Raw genomic sequence first — 20,512 nt, 5'->3', positions numbered from 1 at the left:
TCACAAAGGGACATAGGCTATGTCTATGCTTAAAATGCTACAGTGGCACAGCTGTAGCACTTCAGTGTAGACGCTCACTACAGCGATGAGAGGGGTCCTGTAGGTCATTCTGCTCTAGAGGCAGAAGCTAGGAAGAATTCTTCCGTCAACCTAGTGCTGTCTACACCAGGCATTAGGTCAGAATACCTACATCTCTGTTGATGTACCTTTTCAGTGTAGACCAGCCATTAGGCATTGTAATGCTGAGACATAAATTGCAGGTGCCTAGAAAATCACTGGGATCCACAAATCCTGAATGAGGTGCCCAGGCCCTATGCAATGAAAGGGCAGGAATAGACACCTAAGAATAGGCTCCATATAAGATATCCCATCCTGGGAGCTGGCCAAGCTAGACCATGGGAGATGCCAAGGAGAGGACTGTGTGCTAAGCCCTGCCCCTCTTAGGATGTTCAGCACCTACCTTAGCTTGGGATGCTCAGCTCTGAACCCTCTCTTTGAGTTCGGAGCTTAACGTGTTTTTTGGAAGAAGCCGGAGTGGGGGGAAGAGGAACCAACTCATGACTTTTAGCTCAGTGATTAGAGCACTGCCCTGGGGATGTAAGAAACCCCCCTCTTGAAGTCCCCCCTCTGCCTGAGGGGGAGAAAGTATTTCAGCAGAGATCTACAACCTCTCAGGGGAGTGTTGAAAACACTGGGCTATGGGATATTCAGAATGTAGCACCCCTAGTGACTACTACTGAAGCTATTCCATTGGGGCTAAATAACAAAAGATCAAGGGGGCAGGATTCTGGGCCACTCCCTGTGACATTCTATGCCTTGGGGGAGCACCCTGTAACCCCCCATATTCCTCATTTTTATATAATCATGATCTTACATATAAAGCAGGCCTTGTGAGGTATCAGGGAAAAGGTTATGATCTGCTGAAAATCAGTTCTCTGTCCATATAGGTGTATCATTAATGCATATGAAGTTATGAGAATTGTGTTGTATGATTGTCACTAAAACATGTTGTAAGCTGGGGAAGCAGCCACATATTGCCCCATAGGCAACAGCAAGGAAAGTGACCAACACCTGGTCGGGGTGACAAACAACCCATCAACAAACATTGTCCAGCAAAGGAGCTACAATTCAATGACCCACCTGCATGAGGCCACAACAGGGGAATTGCTCAACCTTGCCTAGAGACTCAGCAATGCCCCCAGACATGCCTGGACTTGTACTTCCTAAGCACATGGGACTGAGGCTATAAAAAGAACACAGTGGCCACAAGATGGGCCTTTCTCCTTCACCCACCTATGCTGCAAGCAACAAAGACATGGAACAAGACTTGAGACTCCAACAGAGGAGACTGGCCCATATTTAAGGTACAAATCTTTATATTAAGGACTACAATATCCAGTACGGTAAGAAAAACTGCTTAATCTAGCTATTACCCATCCAATAGGGTTGAGAGTTTAGAGTGCGTGCTTATATTTTCTTTTCTTTTGGTAACTAACTCTGACTTTCTGCCTATCATTTAATATCATTTAAAATCTACCTTTTATAGTCAATAAATTTGTTTAATTGCTTATCTTTACCAGAGAGTTTGTATGAAGTATGGGACAAAGCTGCTCAGGTTTGACAAAGGCTGGTGTATGTCCACTTTCCATTGCTGAAGTGGTGAACCAATTAATACATTTGCACTGCCCATCTTGAGCAGTGCAAAACGGTATATTCCTAAGGTACAAGGCTGGGAGCTGGAGGGATTTGGCTCTGGTGCCTTTCTCTGTGTAATTCATGAGTGGCTCTGGGAGCATTCATGCAATCCAGCTGGGTGTGTGGCTCCACATGCTGTTGCGCTGAGTGATCACAGTGCCTGAAGGGGCTTGCTGCTGGTCACTAGCAAGGCATTGTGAGAGACAGCCCAGGTTGGAGAGAGTTAAGTGGTCCCACAGTCCCAGGCTGCACCCTTGGGGGGATCCCGTCACACTCCCTTCCTAGGTAAGTGCTCTAACTGTCAGGCTATAGAGTCATTCTCATGCTCTCTCAATGTCTCTTGGACCCAGTGTCTCTCTTATCCACAGTGGAACAGCTTCAACAAAAGAGAGTGAGGCAGCCCCCATATCAGAACATCTCATCGCCCAGTGGTTAGACCACAAACCTTTCAGTCCTACACTTCTATGATTCTATATTGAGAATTTATAAAACTAATAAAATAGGCTACTATTGCACTCAGAGAAAGTTATATTGCTCACTTAACACTCATAAGCTCCTTTGAAAATCCTAGCAAAATGTTTAAGAGGCATCTGATTCCTGAAAGAAGTGTGCAGTGTGAACGTACCTCTAGAGAGAGAGACACCTACTAAGACCAGAGTGAGGGACTAATTGAAATATTTTGCTTATAATTTTCTTCAGAGATGCTTTTAACTCCTTGTTTCTCAGGCTATACCTGGATTCAGCACTGGAGTCACCACTCAATAGAACACAGCCGGCAGAAGGTCCTGAGATGATGGAGATGCAGACCTGGGTTTCATTAAATACAATATTCAATTTAGAATGAAATAGCATGAGAAAGTTGAATAAAATACTCCATTTTGATTTCAAATCATGTCAAAATTTTCCCATCAAAAATGTCATTAATCTTGATACATACCTATGAAACACTGAGATTTCAAAAAAACATAACTTTCCAATAGGAAACCATTCCAATTTTTTTTAATTAGCTCTATTGGTTACAAAACATTCTAGTCCCTCTCCACTGCAATGCTCCCAGCTTAGTCCCTGTCCATTGGCATACTCTATCTTCCTTCTTTAAAGTTAGTATCAGGAAGTCAGAGTTAAATCACTTTTGAAGTAGGAAGGAGTTAATGCTATCTTTGAGATGTACAGTGTTTAATTTAATTTCATTTATTTTAAAAATAAAATAAAATGTGATGACTTAAATTAAACTTACTGGGATGGAATTTGTAGATGACCCCTGATTTATAATGTGTTTCCTCCTCCAACTTCAAGGTTCTGCTGGTCAATAAGGGAAATGGATTGTTCAGCATTATCTATTGGCCTAAGCCTCTGTTGCTGTCTTCAGATGAGCTGTGTATAGCTAATTGTAGTCTTCACTTGCAGCAAAGGCATGTAGCTTTGGGGGAGTGTTCTATCCGTGTCCATTCTTTAAGATCTTTTGGGGATTAATTCCCTGGAACCCTGCACATCTCAGAACTGGAGGACCAGAGGCAACACTTAACTTGATTATGCTGTGTGTTTCTAAAATGTCATCAAACTAATGTGAAAACAGAGACACAGGGCGGAATGGGAAACCAGGGACTCCTGACTTCTAACCATGGTCATGTTGGAACAATGGCTGTGGTTCCTACCCACTGACAGTGTGTTCTTATCCTTTCTCTATCAAGGCATTGTAAATATGCAGTCCATGTCCTATGCTTGTCCATGGTGTCTGGTTAGGCCAGTGCACAGGATATCTCAGACCTCGTGCAGGCCCACTTCTTTATGCATAAGTGCTTAGCATGAAAGTAGGGCTGTGAGGGAGTGAAGAATAGGATGACGATTTAAACGTGACCTTCCTCAGGAAATGCAGTTCTATCGAAACACAAATGTTTGTTGGAAAGTGTCAATCTCAACAACACTTTTGAGGAATCTTTTTGACTCTCTTGCTTTGTCTTGATTATGGCAGAACATTTTGTTTCAACTATATCTTTTTGATTCATTTTGCTTTGAATTTTATATTATATTAAAATAAAAATACAGAAATATACATAACAGGTCATGGCTCAGAGACTACTCTGAGCTTGGATATCATGTGATATAACCATGCTAAGGAACATAAAAATTATGACCATAGATGATGGGCAGATGGCAAAAAGATTTATATTGGCCTTACATAGAAGGAACTCTGAGCAGCAAATGTAGAACACAAATATTAAAAAGAAGGAGATGAATCAGACAAAAGCCCCAAGAGAATCATCCAAATCATGTGTATCAGAGCAGAAGAGATTTAGTAACTTTGGGATATTGAAAATATATTACCATAAGAACATAAGAATGGCCATACTGGGTCAGACCAAAAATTCATCTAGCCCAGTATTTTGGCTTCTGAAAGTGGCCAATGCCACGTGCCCCAAAGGGAATGAACAGAACAGATAATCATCAAGTGATAATCATCCACACCCTGTTACCCATTCCCAGCTTCTGGAAAACAGAGGCTAGGGACACCATCCCTGACCATCCTGGCTAATAGCCATTGATAGACCTATCCTCCATGAACTTATCTAGTTCTTTTTTGAACTCTGTTATAGTATTGGCCTTCACAACATCCTCTGGCAAGGAGTTCCACAGGTTGAAAAAATACTTCCTTTTGTTTGTTTTAAAGCTGCTGCCTATTAATTTCATTTGGTGACCCCTAGTTCTTGTCTTATGAGAAGGAGTAAATAACACTTCCTTATTTACTTTCTCCACACCAGTCATGATTTTATAAACCTCTATCATACCCCCCCTCCTTAGTTATCTCTTTTCCAAGCTGAAAAGTCCCAGTCTGATTAATCTCTCCTCATTCTGATGCTGCATCGGCTTGTCCTCATCACATAACAGCACCATGGCACCACTCTACAGCTCAGTCACTGCAAAGCAGTGCCTTGGGAACCACAATCATATCAGGCCTCTCTGCTGCTTTGTCTGATGACCAGTCAGTTCGGTCTCAGCTTTTCCAGCCCCCACAGATTGAAACTGTCCATTCTAAACCGATCCCTCTATCAGACGTAGGAGAAAACCTTGTGTTGTTCCAGAAGGCTGACCTCTTCTCTGTTTGTTACCAAGGTGGCTCCGGTTGCCTGGCAATGCCACAATGCCTAGTAGATTCTCTTTGGGAACAATTCCCATGTGGGCACCAAAGCATATAGAGGTGATTGTAACACAGCACATGGAGAATGGTGCTGTGAAATTGATAATCTGTGTCTATGCAGGTTCATTAGGTAGGACTTTATAGAGGGACAATAAACAATAGGAGGAAAAGAAGAAGAAGAAGAAGCCACCTCTCTTTTGGTGTCATTCTCCTCTCACTTACCCCAGTTTTCAAGCAGTGCATTTTCCTTGGCTTCAGTGCAGCTATTCCTGATTTATACTGGGGTAAGTGGGAGAGGAATTGTTTCCCAATTAACTCCTTAAAATGCTTAAATCTTCATTTTTATTTTCCATGTTAACCCAGTCATTGTAATGAACTTTTAAGTGATCACATTTCTTTATATTTCTTGATTTATTTATATTTTATTGATTTCCCACAGAAAATTAAATTGTTGGGAAAATAGAAAGAAGACAAAAAAGAACAGAAAGTTAAAGGATTTGGATGAGAGGCAAAAGAGGGAGGTAGGCGGGCACGGAGGGGAAAGGATGGTGATATCTCAGTTTTCATCCATTAGTGATTAATCAAAGGCTTTTAAAAGCTAGAGCTATTTTTTCCAAATTTGTCTGAGGACCTTCTTCTTAAAAATGTTACCTACTCTTTAGCTGCCCTGTCAGCCAGGTCACTGTGGCAGGCTTCTATCACTGGAGGCAGTTGGCTTATTCATCCGCTAGTAGCTGGAAGCCTGTGCAGTCACACCAGGGTAATTTGGAAACTCAAGTGTATTACAAAAAACAAAAATGGATGAGAACTAAAAAACTGGCCAACAACAGACCGTGAATTGCACTGATAATGGAACCTGAAGATATGCTAAAGAGAAAGATTTCTGAACCATTCTCGTAACTCTTTGAATCATGTGATACAGACTCAATAGACAGTCTGGTGTTCAGAGCGATGTTTGGGGTTATTGTGTGTGCTGGTGAAGCTGTGTATTTGTTTGTATTGATTTATGTGTAGAATGTGTTGTACTGGAACATTTGTGTTGCTTTTTGTGTGTGGTAAATAAGGGATTTGTGTTTCGGTAGTGGGCTATGTGTGATTGGGTTTACTGTGTAGGCTGGTTGAATTGCAGTGTGAATGGTTGTGATGATTTCTGTGGGGGGTTCTGTTATGCTGGCAGATTTGGGTTGATCTGTGTGGGTGTGTGCTGCAGTGAGATGCTATGTGTGTTTGAGGTTATTGTGTGAGATAGTTGTTTTATTGAGAGGGTGGTTGTGCAGATTTGTCAGCCTTCTTGATGTCATTCGTTATAAGCTAACGTCCTCTACTAAGTAGTTGGCCTGCTCTTTCATTTCTTTTCTTGCTGCTAATGTACTTATAATTCCTTTTCTTATTGTCTTTTATGTCCCTTGCTAGGTGCAAGTCATCTTGCACCTTAGCCTTTCAGATTGTGCTCCTACATCCTTGTTGTATACTTTTCTAGTCATCCTTATCTGTTTGTCCATTTTTCCACCTTTTGTACAGCTCCATTTTGATTTTCAGGCTTAATATGAATCAGAATGAAACACAGTCACAATGCTGGAATCTTATTTGTATGGACTGTCACCATGTCAGTCACAGAGAAACGTTAGAATTTCAACCTATTTGCCCCATTTTTTCCATTGAAATTTTTTGTCTATGGCAATTCGGTGAATATGTCCCATTGAAATGACTTTCAGCCTTTCACAATCCTCAGCTTCTGCATTCGGTCAAAATTCTAAGATGGGCTAATTATCTTCTGGGTGGCCCCAGGTTCTGCATTTCATGTTTCCCCTGTATGTGAGTCATGCTCCTGCACCCACTCGAAAATTACTAGATTCTCCTGACTAGGACACGCAGACCTCTATAACTGTGTGCCTGGGGTTGTGTGCCTCTGTGTGCGTGGAACTATTCCAAAGTCTTTGTCTGAATTCTGAAATATTGGGTTCTAGGTATAGGCTTGATTTTTTAAGGCGCTGGGTTCATGAATAAGGGATGAGCACTAATTGGCGTGAGTACTCCGTACTTAGCACTTTTTAGGACTGTGTGCTTTTGCAATATCAGCCTTGTTTTTTTCCAGATTTTGTAAGCAGGTCTCTCATACAATGGCTTATGTCTCAGGGTTTCTTCCTGCTACATACTCCCACCCTTTGTTTCCTATCTTTTAACTAGTTATTGATCCTTGAGAGGACCTTCTCTCTTATCCCATGACCATTTACTTTGGTTACGGAACTTTTCAAAGTCTTTCTTAAAGTCTAAGTACACTATATCTACTGGATCACCTTTCTCCACATGCTTGTTGAACTCCTCAAAGAATTCTAATAAATCTAATAAATTGTTGAGGCATGATTTCCCTTTAAAAAGGCATTTTGACTCTTCTCCAACAAATCATGTCCATCTATGTGTCTGGTCATTCTGTTCTTTACCATAATTTCAACCAATTTGCCTGATACTGAAGTTCGTCTTACCAGCCGGTAATTACCACAATCTCTTCTGGAGACCTTTAAAAAAAATATTTATGTCATATTAGCTATCCTCTGGTCATCTGTTGCAGAAGCTGATTTAAATGATACCACATTTAATAGTTCTGCAATTTCACAATGGAGTTCCTTCCAACCTCTTGGGTGAATACCATTTGGTTATGATGACTTATTATTGTTTAATTTATCAATTTGTTCCAAAACCTCCTCAAGTGACACCTCAGTCTGGGAGCTCCTCAGATTTGTCACCTAAAAAGAATGGCTCAGGTGCGGAAATATCCTTCACATCCTCTACCATGAAGACTGAAGAAAGGAATTCATTTAGTTTATCTACAATGGCCTTATCTTCCTTGAGTGCTCTTTTAGCACTTGATCGGCCAGTAATCCCACTAATTGTTTAGGAGACTTCCTGCTTCTGATGTACTTAGAAACAATTTTGCTGCTATTTTTATGTTGTTTTTGAGTTTTTGGCTAGTTGCTCTTCAAATTCTTTTCTTGGCCTGCCTAATTACACTTGCACACTTGAGTTTATGCTCCTTCCTCTTTTGCCCAGTAGAATTTAACTTCCAGTTTTTATAGAACATAAGTATATAAGAACATAAGAACAGCCATACTGGGTCAGACCAAAGGTTCATATAGCCCAGTATCCTGTCTTCTGCCAGTGCCAGATGCACCAGAGGTACTGAAGAGAGCAGGTAATCATCAAGAGATCCTCACCTGCTGCCCATTCCCAACTTCTGGCAAACAGAGGCTAGGGACACCATCCCTGCCCATCCTGGCTAATAGCCATTGATGCATCTATCCTCCATGAACGTATCTAGTTCTTTTTTTAACCCTGTTGTAGCCTTGGCTTTCACAACATCCTCTGGCAAATAGTTCGACAGGTTGACTGTGCATTGTGTGAAAAAATACTTCCTTTCATTTGTTTTAAATCTGGTGCCTATTAATTTCATTTGGTGTTATGAGAAGGAGTAAATGACATTACTCATGATTTTATAGACCTTTATCATATCCCCCCTTAGTTGTCTCTTTTCCAAGCTGAAATGTCCCAGTTTTATTAATTTCTCCTCATACTGCAGCTGTTCCATACCCCTAATCATTTTTGTTACCCTTTTCTGAACCTTTTGCAATCCCAATATATCTTTTTTGAGATGGGGCAACCACATCTGCATGCATATCCAAGATATGGGGGTACAATGGATTTATATAGAGGCTATATGATATTTTCTGTCTTATTATCTATCCCTTTCTTAAGGATTCCCAAGATTTTGTTAGCTTTTTTGATTGGCACTGCACATTGAGTGGATGTTTTCAGAGAACTATCCACAATGAATCATAGAATATCAGGGTTGGAAGGGACCTCAGAAGATCATCTAGTCCAACCCCCTGTTCAAAGCGGGACCAATCCCCAGACATATTTTTACGCTAGTTCCCTAAGTGGCCCCCTCAAGGATTGAACTCACAACGCTGGGTTTAGCAGGCTAATGCTCAAATCACTGAGCTATCCCTCCCCCTGAGTCCAAGATATCTTTTTTGAGTAATTTAGACCGCATCATCTTATATGTATAGCTGGGATTATATTTTCCAATGTGCATTAATTTGTATTTATTGACATTCAATTTCAGCTGACATTTTATTGCCCAGTCACCCAGTTTTGTGAGATTCCTTTCAAATTCAAAAAAGAGCTAGATAAGTTCATGGAGGATATGTCCATCAATGGCTATTAGCCAGAATGGACAGGGATGCTGTCCCTAGCCTCTGTTTGCCAGAAGCTGGGAATGGGTGACATGGGATGGATCACTTGATGATTACCTGTTCTGTTCATTCCCTCTGAGGCACCTGACATTGGCTACTGTCGGAAGACAGGATACTGGGTTACATCGAATTTTGGTCTGACCCAGTATGGCCGTTCTTATGTTCTTTGTAGCTCTTCACAGTTTGCTTTGGATTTGAGTTTTGTATCATCTGCAAATTTTGCCACCTCACTATTTACCCCTTTTTCTAGATCATTTATGAATATGTTGAATAGTACTGGTCCCAGTGCACACTGCTAGGGAACACCACTATTTACCTCTCTCAATTCTGAAAACTGACCATTTATTCCTATCATTTGTTTCCTAGCTTTTAACCAGTTTCTGATCCATGAGAAGACCTTCCCTCTCATCCCATGACAGCTTACTTTGCTTAAGATCCTTTCATGAGGGAGCTTGTCAAAGGCTTTCTGAAAATCTAAGTTCACTATATCCACTGGATCCCCCTTATTCACATGCTTATTGACCCCCTCAAATAATTCTAGTAGATTGGTGAGGCATGATTTCCCTTTACAAAAAGCCTGTTGAGTCTTCCCCCAAAAATTACCTTTGCCTCTACTGCTTCTTTTATTTTGTTGTTTAGCAATGATGGCACTTTTTGTGGCCCTCTTACTATGTTTTTTTATTATTATTATTATTATTATTTGGGGTATGTATTTAATTCAAGCCTCTATTATGGTGTTTTGAAAAAGTTTCCATGCAGCCTGAAGGCATTTTACTTTGGAGACAGTTCCTTTTAATTTACTTTGAACCAGCATCCTCATTTTTGTGAAGTTCCCCCATTATTATTGAGTTTTCTATTTTTATAGCCTCTCTAATCTCCCTGAGCATGTCACATTCACCTTCTTGGTTAGGCGGTCATTAGTATATCCCTACTGTTATACTCTTATTATTCAAGCATGGAATTTCTATCCATAGAGATTCTAGAGTACAGTCTGATTCATTTAAGATTTTTGACTACATTTCAATCTACTACACTTTCTTTCACAGATAGTGCCATTCCCCCAATTGCATGACCTACTCTGCCATTTCTATACTATACAATTCCATCAAGTTTCTGTAATGCACCTGTTTATTTTCCCAAGCCCTTAGTTTAAAAACTCCTTTACAACATTTTTAATGTTACAAGCAAGCAATATGGTGCCATTTTGGTTTAGGTGGATACCATCCTTCCGCTATAGTCTCCTTCTTCCCCAAACAGCTCTTCAGTTCCTAATAAATCTAACCCACTCCTCTCTATATATCATCTCATCCACTCATTGAGACCCTGAAGTTCTGCCTGTCTGACTGGCCCTTCGGAGGAAATGGAAATGTTTCAGAGAATGCTACCAGGTCCAGGACTTTAATCTCTTAAATTATCTGTCTCAATTTGGCCTGCAGTAACTCTCTTCTATCTTTTCCTTTGTCATTGGCACCTATGTGTTACCACAACCATGGGCTTCTCCCCAGCATTGCACATAAGCCTGTCTGGGTGTGTTGAGCGATTAGCATCCTTCACAACTGGCAGACAATTCAGCATGTGGTTCACCCAACTATCTATGTCTCTAATGGTCAAATCCTCCTGGATCTTCTTAGTGAGTGTGTATCCCTCCCTAGGACAGGTATCATCAGTACAAGAGGATGCCATGACATCATCTGGAAGGAGGGTCCCAACTATGGGATAGTTTATCTCTGCTCCCCTTTGGTGTTCTCCTTCCCCAAGACTTTCATCCTCCTCAACAGCACTGAAGCTGTCAGACTGAGTGTGGAACTGCTCTACTGTGCTCCAGAAAGTCTTATCTATGTACCTCTATATCTCCCTTAGCTCCTGTAGTTCAGCCACTCTGGTATCCAGAACCCATACTCAGTCTCTGAGGGTTGTAAACTCCTTGCACCAAATGCACATATACCCCATCTGCTCACAAGGCAGGTAATGGTACATGCTGCATTCAGTGCAATAAATTTATTTATTTCATTTATTTAATTTATGAACTGGATAGCTCCGACTCTGCTGCTGGACTTTTGCCTGCATTATTTTTTCTTTTGCAGCTTTTTTTTGTTGGGTACTGTTTCTCTGTGTTTTTGGGGGTGGAAGGAATGGGGGAGGGTGTATTGCCCTAAGTTTAGAGAATGCTTATCAGGTGTGCAGTGGCAGTCAAAAAAGCAAACAGGATGTTAGGAATTATTAAAAAGGGATAGAGAATAAGACAGAGAATATCGTATTGCCCTTATATAAATCCATGATACTGTTATGCAGACAAAACTACACAGGATCTTTTCAGAGGTCAAGACAAAGTTGCCACATTTATTATGATAACACAATTTGATTTATGACCAATAACTAATACCTATACACACACACACATCCACACACACAAACATCCATCAGATGTTCTGCAGCTGCTGTATAGTTACCAGACTTGAACATAGCTTGAGTTTGTGGCTTGAGTTTGCAGCTTGGGTTCGTAGCTTGTGGTGGCTAACTGGCCAGGAAAGCCGGGCACAAGGAAGGCTGGGTCTCTGTTGGACATGCGCCGATGCCCTTCCATGTTGGCAGCAGAATGTTACCCTCCAAAGTCTTCCATCTCACCCATCCTTTTTGTAGGCTTTAGTTTGAATCCAGAGTCTATAGGTCTTGCTGTGTCACGCTGCCTCTGGGTTTGGTGATTGATCACCCGTCAATTGCAGACATGACTTTCAGCCTCGGACCTGGCTTTGATGATCCTTCTATTGTACCTTTGTTCTTTTCTTTTTGGGGTGGACTTTTCTTACTTTGTTAGGGCTGTTGTCTGCATCTTCAGCCGTTGGTGTTTGAACTCTATTTCATCAGGACAGGCTGGTGCTGGAGGTTGATTCCATCATCCATACATACCTCATTCACACACCTAACCTAAACTAATAAGATTACAGGAGGGTTTGCAAAAATGAAGGTTGCAGCCAGCTTTTACAAAATGGAGTAAGTGTTTTAAAATGGGATTTGAATTACAATATGGCAAACAGTGAACAGAAGTTACAATATAGACAAGTGTAGTGGATGGCAAACAGTGAACAGAAGTTACAATGTAGGCAAGTGTAATGAATGGTGAACAGAAGTTACAATACTGAAACAAGAACAGGAGTACTTGTGGCACCTTAGAGACTAACAAATTTATTAGAGCATAAGCTTTCGTGGACTACAGCCCACTTCTTCGGATGCATATAGAATGGAACATATATTGAGAAGATATATATACACACATACAGAGAGCATGAACAGGTGGGAGTTGTCTTACCAACTCTGAGAGGCCAATTAAGTAAGAGAAAAAAAACTTTTGAAGTGATAATCAAGCTAGCCCAGTACAGACAGGTTGATAAGAAGTGTGAGAATACTTACAAGGGGAGATAGATTCAATGTTTGTAATGGTTCAGCCATTCCCAGTCCTTATTCAATCCTTTGTTGATTGTGTCTAGTTTGCATATCAATTCCAGCTCAGCAGTCTCTCGTTGGAGTCTGTTTTTGAAGTTTTTCTGTTGTAATCTAGCCACCCGCAGGTCTGTCACTGAATGACCAGACAGGTTAAAGTGTTCTCCCACTGGTTTTTGAGTATTATGATTCCTGATGTCAGATTTGTGTCCATTAATTCTTTTGCGTAGAGACTGTCCGGTTTGGCCAATGTACATGGCAGAGGGGCATTGCTGGCACATGATGGCATATATCACATTGGTAGATGTGCAGGTGAACGAGCCCCTGATGGTATGGCTGATGTGATTAGGTCCTATGATGATGTCACTTGAATAGATATGTGGACAGAGTTGGCATCGGGGTTTGTTACAAGGATAGGTTCCTGGGTTAGTGGTTTTGTTCAGTGATGTGTGGTTGCTGGTGAGTATTTGCTTTAGGTTGCGGGGTTGTCTGTAAGCGAGGACAGGTCTGTATCCCAAGATCTGTGAGAGTAAAGGATCGTCTTTCAGGATAGGTTGTAGATCTCTGATGATGCGCTGGAGAGGTTTTAGTTGGGGGCTGAAGGTGACAGCTAGTGGTGTTCTGTTATTTTCTTTGTTGGGCCTGTCTTGTAGAAGGTGACTTCTGGGTACTCGTCTGGCTCTGTCAATCTGTTTTTTTCACTTCAGCAGGTGGGTATTGTAGTTTTAAGAATGCTTGATAGAGATCTTGTAGGTGCTTGTCTCTATCTGAGGGATTGGAGCAAATGCGGTTATATCTTAGAGCTTGGCTGTAGACAATGGATCGTGTGGTGTGTCCTGGATGGAAGCTGGAGGCATGTAGGTAAGTGTAGCGGTCAGTAGGTTTCCGGTATAGGGTGGTATTTATGTGACCATCGCTTATTAGCACAGTAGTGTCCAGGAAATGGACTGCTTGTGTGGATTGATCTAGGCTGAGGTTGATGGTGGGATGGAAATTATTGAAATCATGGTGAAATTCCTCAAGGGCTTCTTTTCCATGGGTCCAGATGATGAAGATGTCATCAATGTAGCACAAGTAGAGTAGGGGCGTTAGGGGACGAGAGCTAAGGAAGCGTTGTTCTAAGTCAGCTATAAAAATGTTGGCATATTGTGGGGCCATGCGGGTACCCATAGCAGTGCCGCTGACTTGAAAGTATATATTGTCCCCAAACGTGAAATAGTTGTGGGTGAGGACAAAATCACAAAGTTCAGCCACCAGGTTAGCTGTGACATTATCAGGGATACTGTTCCTGATAGCTTGTAGTCCATCTTTGTGAGGAATATTGGTGTAGAGGGCTTCTACGTCCATAGTGGCCAGGATGGTGTTTTCTGGAAGATCACCGATGGATTGTAGTTTCCTCAGGAAGTCAGTGGTGTCTTGAAGATAGCTGGGAGTGCTGGTAGCGTAGGGTCTGAGGAGAGAGTCTACATAACCAGACAAGCCTGATGTTAGGGTGCCAATGCCTGAGATGATGGGGCATCCAGGATATCCAGGTTTATGGATCTTGGGTAGCAAATAGAATACCCCTGGTTGGGGTTCTAGGCATGTGTCTGTACAGATTTGTTCCTGTGCTTTGTCAGGGAGTTTTTTAGCAGATGGTGTAGTTTCTTTAGGTAATCCTCAGTGGGATCAGAGGGTAATGGCCTGTAGAATGTGGTGTTAGGGAGCTGTCTACCAGCTTCTTGGTCATATTCCAATTTATTCATGATGACGACAGCACCTCCTTTGTCAGCCTTTTTGATTATGATGTCAGGGTTGTTTCTGATGCTGTAGATGGCATTGTGTTCAGCATTGCTGAGGTTATGTGGCAAGTGATGTTGCTTTTCCACAATTTCAGCCTTTGCTCGTTGACGGAAGCAATCTATGTAGAAATCCAGTCTGTTGTTTTGACCGTCCGGAGGAGTCCACGCAGAATCCTTTTTTTTGTAGTGCTGGTAGGGGGGATTCTGTGGGTTAGTATGCTGTTCAGAGGTATGTTGGAAATATTCTTTGAGTCGGAGACGTCGAAAGTAGGATTTTAGGTCACCGCAGAACTGTATCATATTCATGGGTCTGGAGGGACAAAAGGAGAGGCCCCGAGATAGGATGGACTCTTCTGCTGGGCTAAGAGTATAGCTGGAAAGATTAACAATATTGCTGGCTGGGTTAAGGGAACTACTGTTGTGGCTGCTTGTGGCATGTAGCAGTTTCGATAGTTTAGTGTCCTTTTTCCTTTGTAGAGAGGCAAAGTTTGTCTTATAAATGGCTTGTCTAGTTTTTGTAAAGTCTATCCATGAGGAAGTTTGTGTGGAAGGTTGGTTTCTAATGAGAGTATCCAGTTCTGAGAGCTCATTCTTAATCTTTCCCTGTTTGCTGTATAGGATGCTGATTAGGTGGTTTCACAGTTTCTTTGAGAGTGTGTGACACAGTCTCTCAGCATAGTCTGTGTGATATGTAGATTGTAATGGATTTTTTACCTTTAGTCCTTTTGGTATGATGTCCATCTGCTTGCATTTGGAGAGGAAGATGATGTCTGTCTGTATCTGTACGAGTTTTTTCATGAGGTTGATGGATTTCCACTCCATACAGCTAAATGCAGTGCCTTGCATAATGACAGGTTTCAGAGTAGCAGCCGTGTTAGTCTGTATCCGCAAAAAGAACAGGAGTACTTGTGGCACCTTAGAGACTAACAAATTTATTAGAGCATAAGCTTTCGTGGACTACAGCCCACTTCTTTGGATGCATATAGAATGGAACATATATTGAGAAGATATATATATACACATACAGAGAGCATGAACAGGTGGGAGTTGTCTTACCAACTCTGAGAGGCCAATTAAGTAAGAGAAAAAAACTTTTGAAGTGATAATCAAGCTAGCCCTGTACAGACAGGTTGATAAGAAGTGTGAGAATACTTAATCGATGCTCTTACTCTACCAGCAGAGGTGGGAGTAAGCGCCGTCGACGGGAAGCCGCAGAGGTCGATTTTGCCACCGTCCTCACAGCAGGGTAAGTCGGCTGTGATACGTCGAATTCAGCTACGCTATTCACGTAGCTGAATTTGCGTATCTTAAATCGACTCCCCCCTGTACTGTAGATGTAGCCTCAGTGATTTAAGCAGGAATTGGATTGATAGTGAAACTTACAAAGGCAGCAGGCTGAACAACTGTGGCTCTTAACAAGCTTCTTAATTGTCAGTTAGCCAGGTATTGGGGTAACCGGTTTTGAATGTTGTTTCATTCATAAACTTTACTTATGAAGTTACATTAATAAAGTGAACAACTAAAAACAATTTCATTCATCAGTTCTACAGTACGCCCACATATTGAATACTGCATACAGATGTGGTCTCCTCATCTCAAAAAAGATATACTGGCATTAGAAAAAGTTCAGAAAAGAGCAACTAAAATTATTAGGGGTTTGGAACGGGTCCCATATGAGGAGATATTAAAGAGACTAGGACTTTTCAGCTTGAAAAAGAGGAGACTAAGGGGGATATGATAGAGTTATATAAAATCATGAGTGGTGTGGAGAAAGTGAATAAGGAAAAGTTATTTACTTGTTCCCATAATATAAGAACTTGAGGCCACCAATGAAATTAATGGGCAGCAGGTATAAAACAATTAAAAGGAAGTTCTTCTTCACACAGCACACAGTCAACCTGTGGAACTCCTTACCTGAGGAGGTGGTGAAGGCTAGGACTATGGGGGAGGGATAGCTCAGTGTTTTGAGCATTGGCCTGCTAAACCCAGGGTTGTGAGTTCAGTCCCTGAGGGGGCCACTTAGGGATCTGGGGCAAAAATCAGTACTTGGTCCTGATAGTGAAGGCAGGGGGCTGGACTCAATGACTTTTCAGGGTCCCTTCCAGCTCTATGAGATAGGTATAACAGGGTTCAAAAAAGAACTAGATAAATCATGGAGGTTAAGTCCATTAATGACAATTAGCCAGAAAGGGTGTCCCTAGCCTCTGTTTGTCAGAGGGTAGAGATAGATTGCAGGAGAGAGATTACTTGATCTTTAATGTTAGGTTCACTCCCTCTGGGACACCTCGCATTGGCCACTGTCGGTAGACAGGATACTGGGCAACACAGCATGGCCATTCTTATGTATCTAGCTCTCCCACTCCCTCTCTAAACTCCCTTGCAAACCTCCCCTTTTTGCTGCTTCTCTGATCATTTGGGAGCTGGCTTTTTAAATCTCTGTTCTCCCTGAATAGCTTCACCCCCTGGCTATGGGTTAATGGGAGCTGAAGGGTCTAGGGATCAAAGCCTCATTAGGAAGTCTACAGACATGTCTAGCAGGCACCAAGGCTGAGCACACAGACCCACCCCCCACCAAAAAAAAAAACCCTAGACCACATTATAATGTCAGTGACGCAACAAGCACACAACAAACAGACCACAAACTCACCACTTTGGATTAATGAATCCCCTATGGGTTTCTTTGTTGGGCCAATTCCAAATATTGGTCAAAGGGAAAACTTAGCTTGAGACATAACATCCTGGATCATTTACTTTCTTGAAACAGACACCAGATTGTTATGATTGGATCGAACCTCTAAATCCCATGTGTTGCTGATGCACTTGGATATGAGAAATATCTGGCCAATGTTCGTAGACATGGATCTCTCAACACTCCCACTCTTACACCAGGTGCAAGACATTCAGTGTTGATGGCCCTTGATACCATAGTCACTGCTACCAAGGCATGGCTTCCCCATGACCTATTCCATGTTTCCTTCTACAAAAGAGTTAATCCCATCCAGGATGATGGTTCCAGTTAGAAATGACATTTACAAAACTAAATGGAATGATAAAATGGACAAAGATAAGTTCCCCAAACTGTCACAGAAACCATAGCAAAGGAAGCATTGGGAGACCTCCTTAATCAAACTATCCATCCTAGGTTCTTTCACATGGTGTCTCAGGGCAAGATGGACTCTGCAGTGCAAATATGTGTAAATGAAGTATCAGCCCAGCAACAGGATTATTCTGAGGTTTCCATATGAAGCCAATGGAGTGACATTTAATTCTCCTTAATCTACAATGATAACCTTAGATATTGTGGCTATAGTAATGCACAGACATGTTCAGGAAGCTGAAGGTGAGATGTGTTTAGCCATAGAGATACCGGGCAGTAGTTACATTTCCAAGGTCAATTAATATTGGCCTTTTTTTGAAACTTTTACCTCAAATGCCAACACCCTCTGGATTCTTGACTCAACTGTTGAGATGGCTACCAGCAGGGAAAAGCCAGTATTGAAAATATGACTGTTTTATAATGGACATTAGATTCTCAATTGCAAATTTCTTTTATTTCTCCTAGATGAAATTGATGACAAACATACATGAGAGAAATCAAATGAACATCACGGAATTCATCCTCCTGGGATTTGGGGATCTCCCTCAACTTCATATTCTTCTTTTCCTGGTGTTTCTAGTGATCTATGCTGTGACCGTGGCCGGGAACATCCTCATCATTGTGCTAGTTGTGACTGATCAGCACCTTCACACTCCCATGTACTTCTTCCTGGGGAACTTGTCCTGCCTGGAGACCTGCTACACCTCCACCATCCTGCCCAGGGTGCTGGCTGGTCTCCTGACTGGGGACAGAACTATTTCTGTTATGGGCTGCATTGCACAATTATATGTCTTTGGTTCTCTAGCAGGCACAGAATGTTTTCTCTTATCTGTGATGTCTTATGATCGGTATTTAGCAATATGCAAACCTCTGCATTATGCAGCAGTTATGAATGGCAGGTTGTGCCTCCAGCTAGTAGTTGGGTTGTGGATAGGGGGATTTATGTCTGTTTCCATCTTTATATTTATGATTTCACAGTTAACATTCTGTGGCCCCAATGAAATTGACCATTTCTTTTGTGATTTTCGTCCAATAATAAAACTCTCCTGCACTGACACCCACATGGTGGAAGTTGCTAGTTTCATATCTTCCTCCATATTCACCCTGCCTCCATTTCTATTGACGGTGGCATCCTATGTTTATATCATTTCTACCATCCTGCGAATCCCTTCCACCACCAGGAGGCAAAAGGCCTTTTCCACTTGCTCCTCTCACCTCATTGTGGTGACAATTTTCTATGGGACTCTCATCATGGTGTATTTGGTCTCCGAGTCTGATGCATTGAGGGACCTGAACAAAGTGTTCTCTGTCTTCTATGGAGTCCTGACCCCATTGCTCAACCCCCTCATATACAGCCTGAGAAACAAGGAGGTAAAGGAAGCCTTGAGAAAAGCTCTCCTTAGATTTTTTGTTTTTTAAATGAATACAGCATGATTCTCAGAATCAGAACTTCTTGAATCCAAGTGTAGAGTCTGAGTGTTGCCTACCTGCAGCCATCTGACTCATTTTGGAGGAAAATTAGGACACTGAGCCATATCCCTAGATATTCACTACACCTTCAGACTGACACTCATGTCTGAAGAAATCTGTGCATTCTCCCTGCATTTGGATTATTCTCCTTTGAGAGTGGATGAATTTGCAAGTAAATATTTTAATTAGTTCATGAGAATAAAATAATTAAAATAAGATCCTTAAGAAATTTAGCATTGGTCATCTCTAGTTTTGTCCCGAGTGATCTTAAAACTGGACTAAAAGATACTCTTCACACTTTCTTTAATGTTAGAACTCATTTGAAATATTTGTGTATGTTACATTTGAAGACATTAGGTGGTAATGAAGCTCTAGGTTAAGAAGAATGTTGTCAAATAACCAGATTAGGAATAAATTTTACTCATGGTCAGGTCAGTAGTTCAGGATACTTCGTACTGGGACCATGGTGACATCAGGGGTAAATCTGCCAATCCCCACTCTTCATCTCCTGTAATATGAATGTTTCAGTTTGATGACCTGAAATTAGTGAAGAAGGGAAGGTAAATAGACAGGTGGGCCAAGAGTTCTCATTGATGCCTTGGCCCCCAGGAGTGTTATTCATACAAGCTTATATATTTACACTATGGCACCACATTCACAAAACTGTCTGAATTCTTACTGATCCACCAAACAGGAGAGATGGGAGCCAGTATGGCTGCAGCATGCACGGACATTCCTATTGCCCTCAGCTATGGAACAAGTTTCTAGAGCTGAGGGATGTCAAACCTGTGCTATACACCTTTACATATTAAGTTTCAGGGAGAATGGATTAGGACATGGGGTCAAAATCCAATTGTCTGTGAGTCCTCGGGCCTCATTGTGACCAATGTGAGTTGCTCAATTAACCTCACTAGAAGTTTGTCTCAGTAAGAATTCAGTCAGTCCCTCAATGTGTGGCACTCATTTGGGAGTTGCTGTACATCTCTATCATGGAGAGAACGTATTGGAGAGGCACTTTCCAGGCTCTGGTAGACATAAGGAGAAGAGATGGCTGGCTGGAAAAGAGGAGCAATCCCTATTATTGAATGTGATAGAATGGAAAGTTCAGGATGTGCTGAAGAAACAGAACATCTCCACAAGACACCACACAGGGCCTTGTTCTTCCTACTGGCCACAGTGTACAACATGGTTTTAACTATTCATGAATTGTGGAAGGAGGGTCACACCCTAGGAAGGGCTTGGAGATGAAGAAGGGAACAAAGACACCCATTCAGGAGGAAGAAACATTTGCCTTCTCTCCCCCATGCAGGAAGAGTGAGGGACATACTGAAATGTTGAAGGAAAGAGGTAATGAAGGTCTGATTGCATCAGGCTCATTGAGGGTCACCTGTAACCATGGGGCATGAGGCTGGTTGAGATTTTACAATATCTGCATTCGGATGCTGCATCTGCATGTCCACATCACATTACAGCAGCATGGGACCACTCTACAGCACAGTCACCGCAATGCAATGCCTTAGGAACCACAATCATATTCGGTCTCTCTGCTGCTTTGACTCATGACCAGTCAGCTCAGTCTCAGCTTTTCCAGCCCCCACAGATTGAAGCTGTCCATTCTAAACTCATCCCTCTATCAGACGTAAGA

General features: G+C 41.8%; 1 protein-coding gene across 1 annotated transcript; it reads left to right on the top strand.

Moving 5' to 3' along the window:
• The first annotated feature begins 17,862 nt into the window (after positions 1 to 17,862).
• LOC128846864 (olfactory receptor 11A1-like) lies at positions 17,863 to 18,816 on the top strand. Its single transcript, XM_054046118.1, has one exon. It carries the CDS (start codon positions 17,863 to 17,865, stop codon positions 18,814 to 18,816), a length of 954 nt encoding a protein of 317 aa, XP_053902093.1.
• Positions 18,817 to 20,512: the final 1,696 nt, after the last annotated feature.

The sequence above is a fragment of the Malaclemys terrapin genome, chromosome 12, assembly GCF_027887155.1.
Source record: "Malaclemys terrapin pileata isolate rMalTer1 chromosome 12, rMalTer1.hap1, whole genome shotgun sequence".
NCBI classification, from domain to species: Eukaryota; Metazoa; Chordata; order Testudines; family Emydidae; genus Malaclemys; species Malaclemys terrapin.
This window is presented reverse-complemented; position numbering and strand designations above follow the sequence as displayed.

Bases quoted from the DNA above. Each gene is read 5' to 3' on its own strand.
- LOC128846864 (XM_054046118.1), top strand. From the start codon at position 17,863: ATGAAATTGATGACAAACATACATGAGAGAAATCAAATGAACATCACG.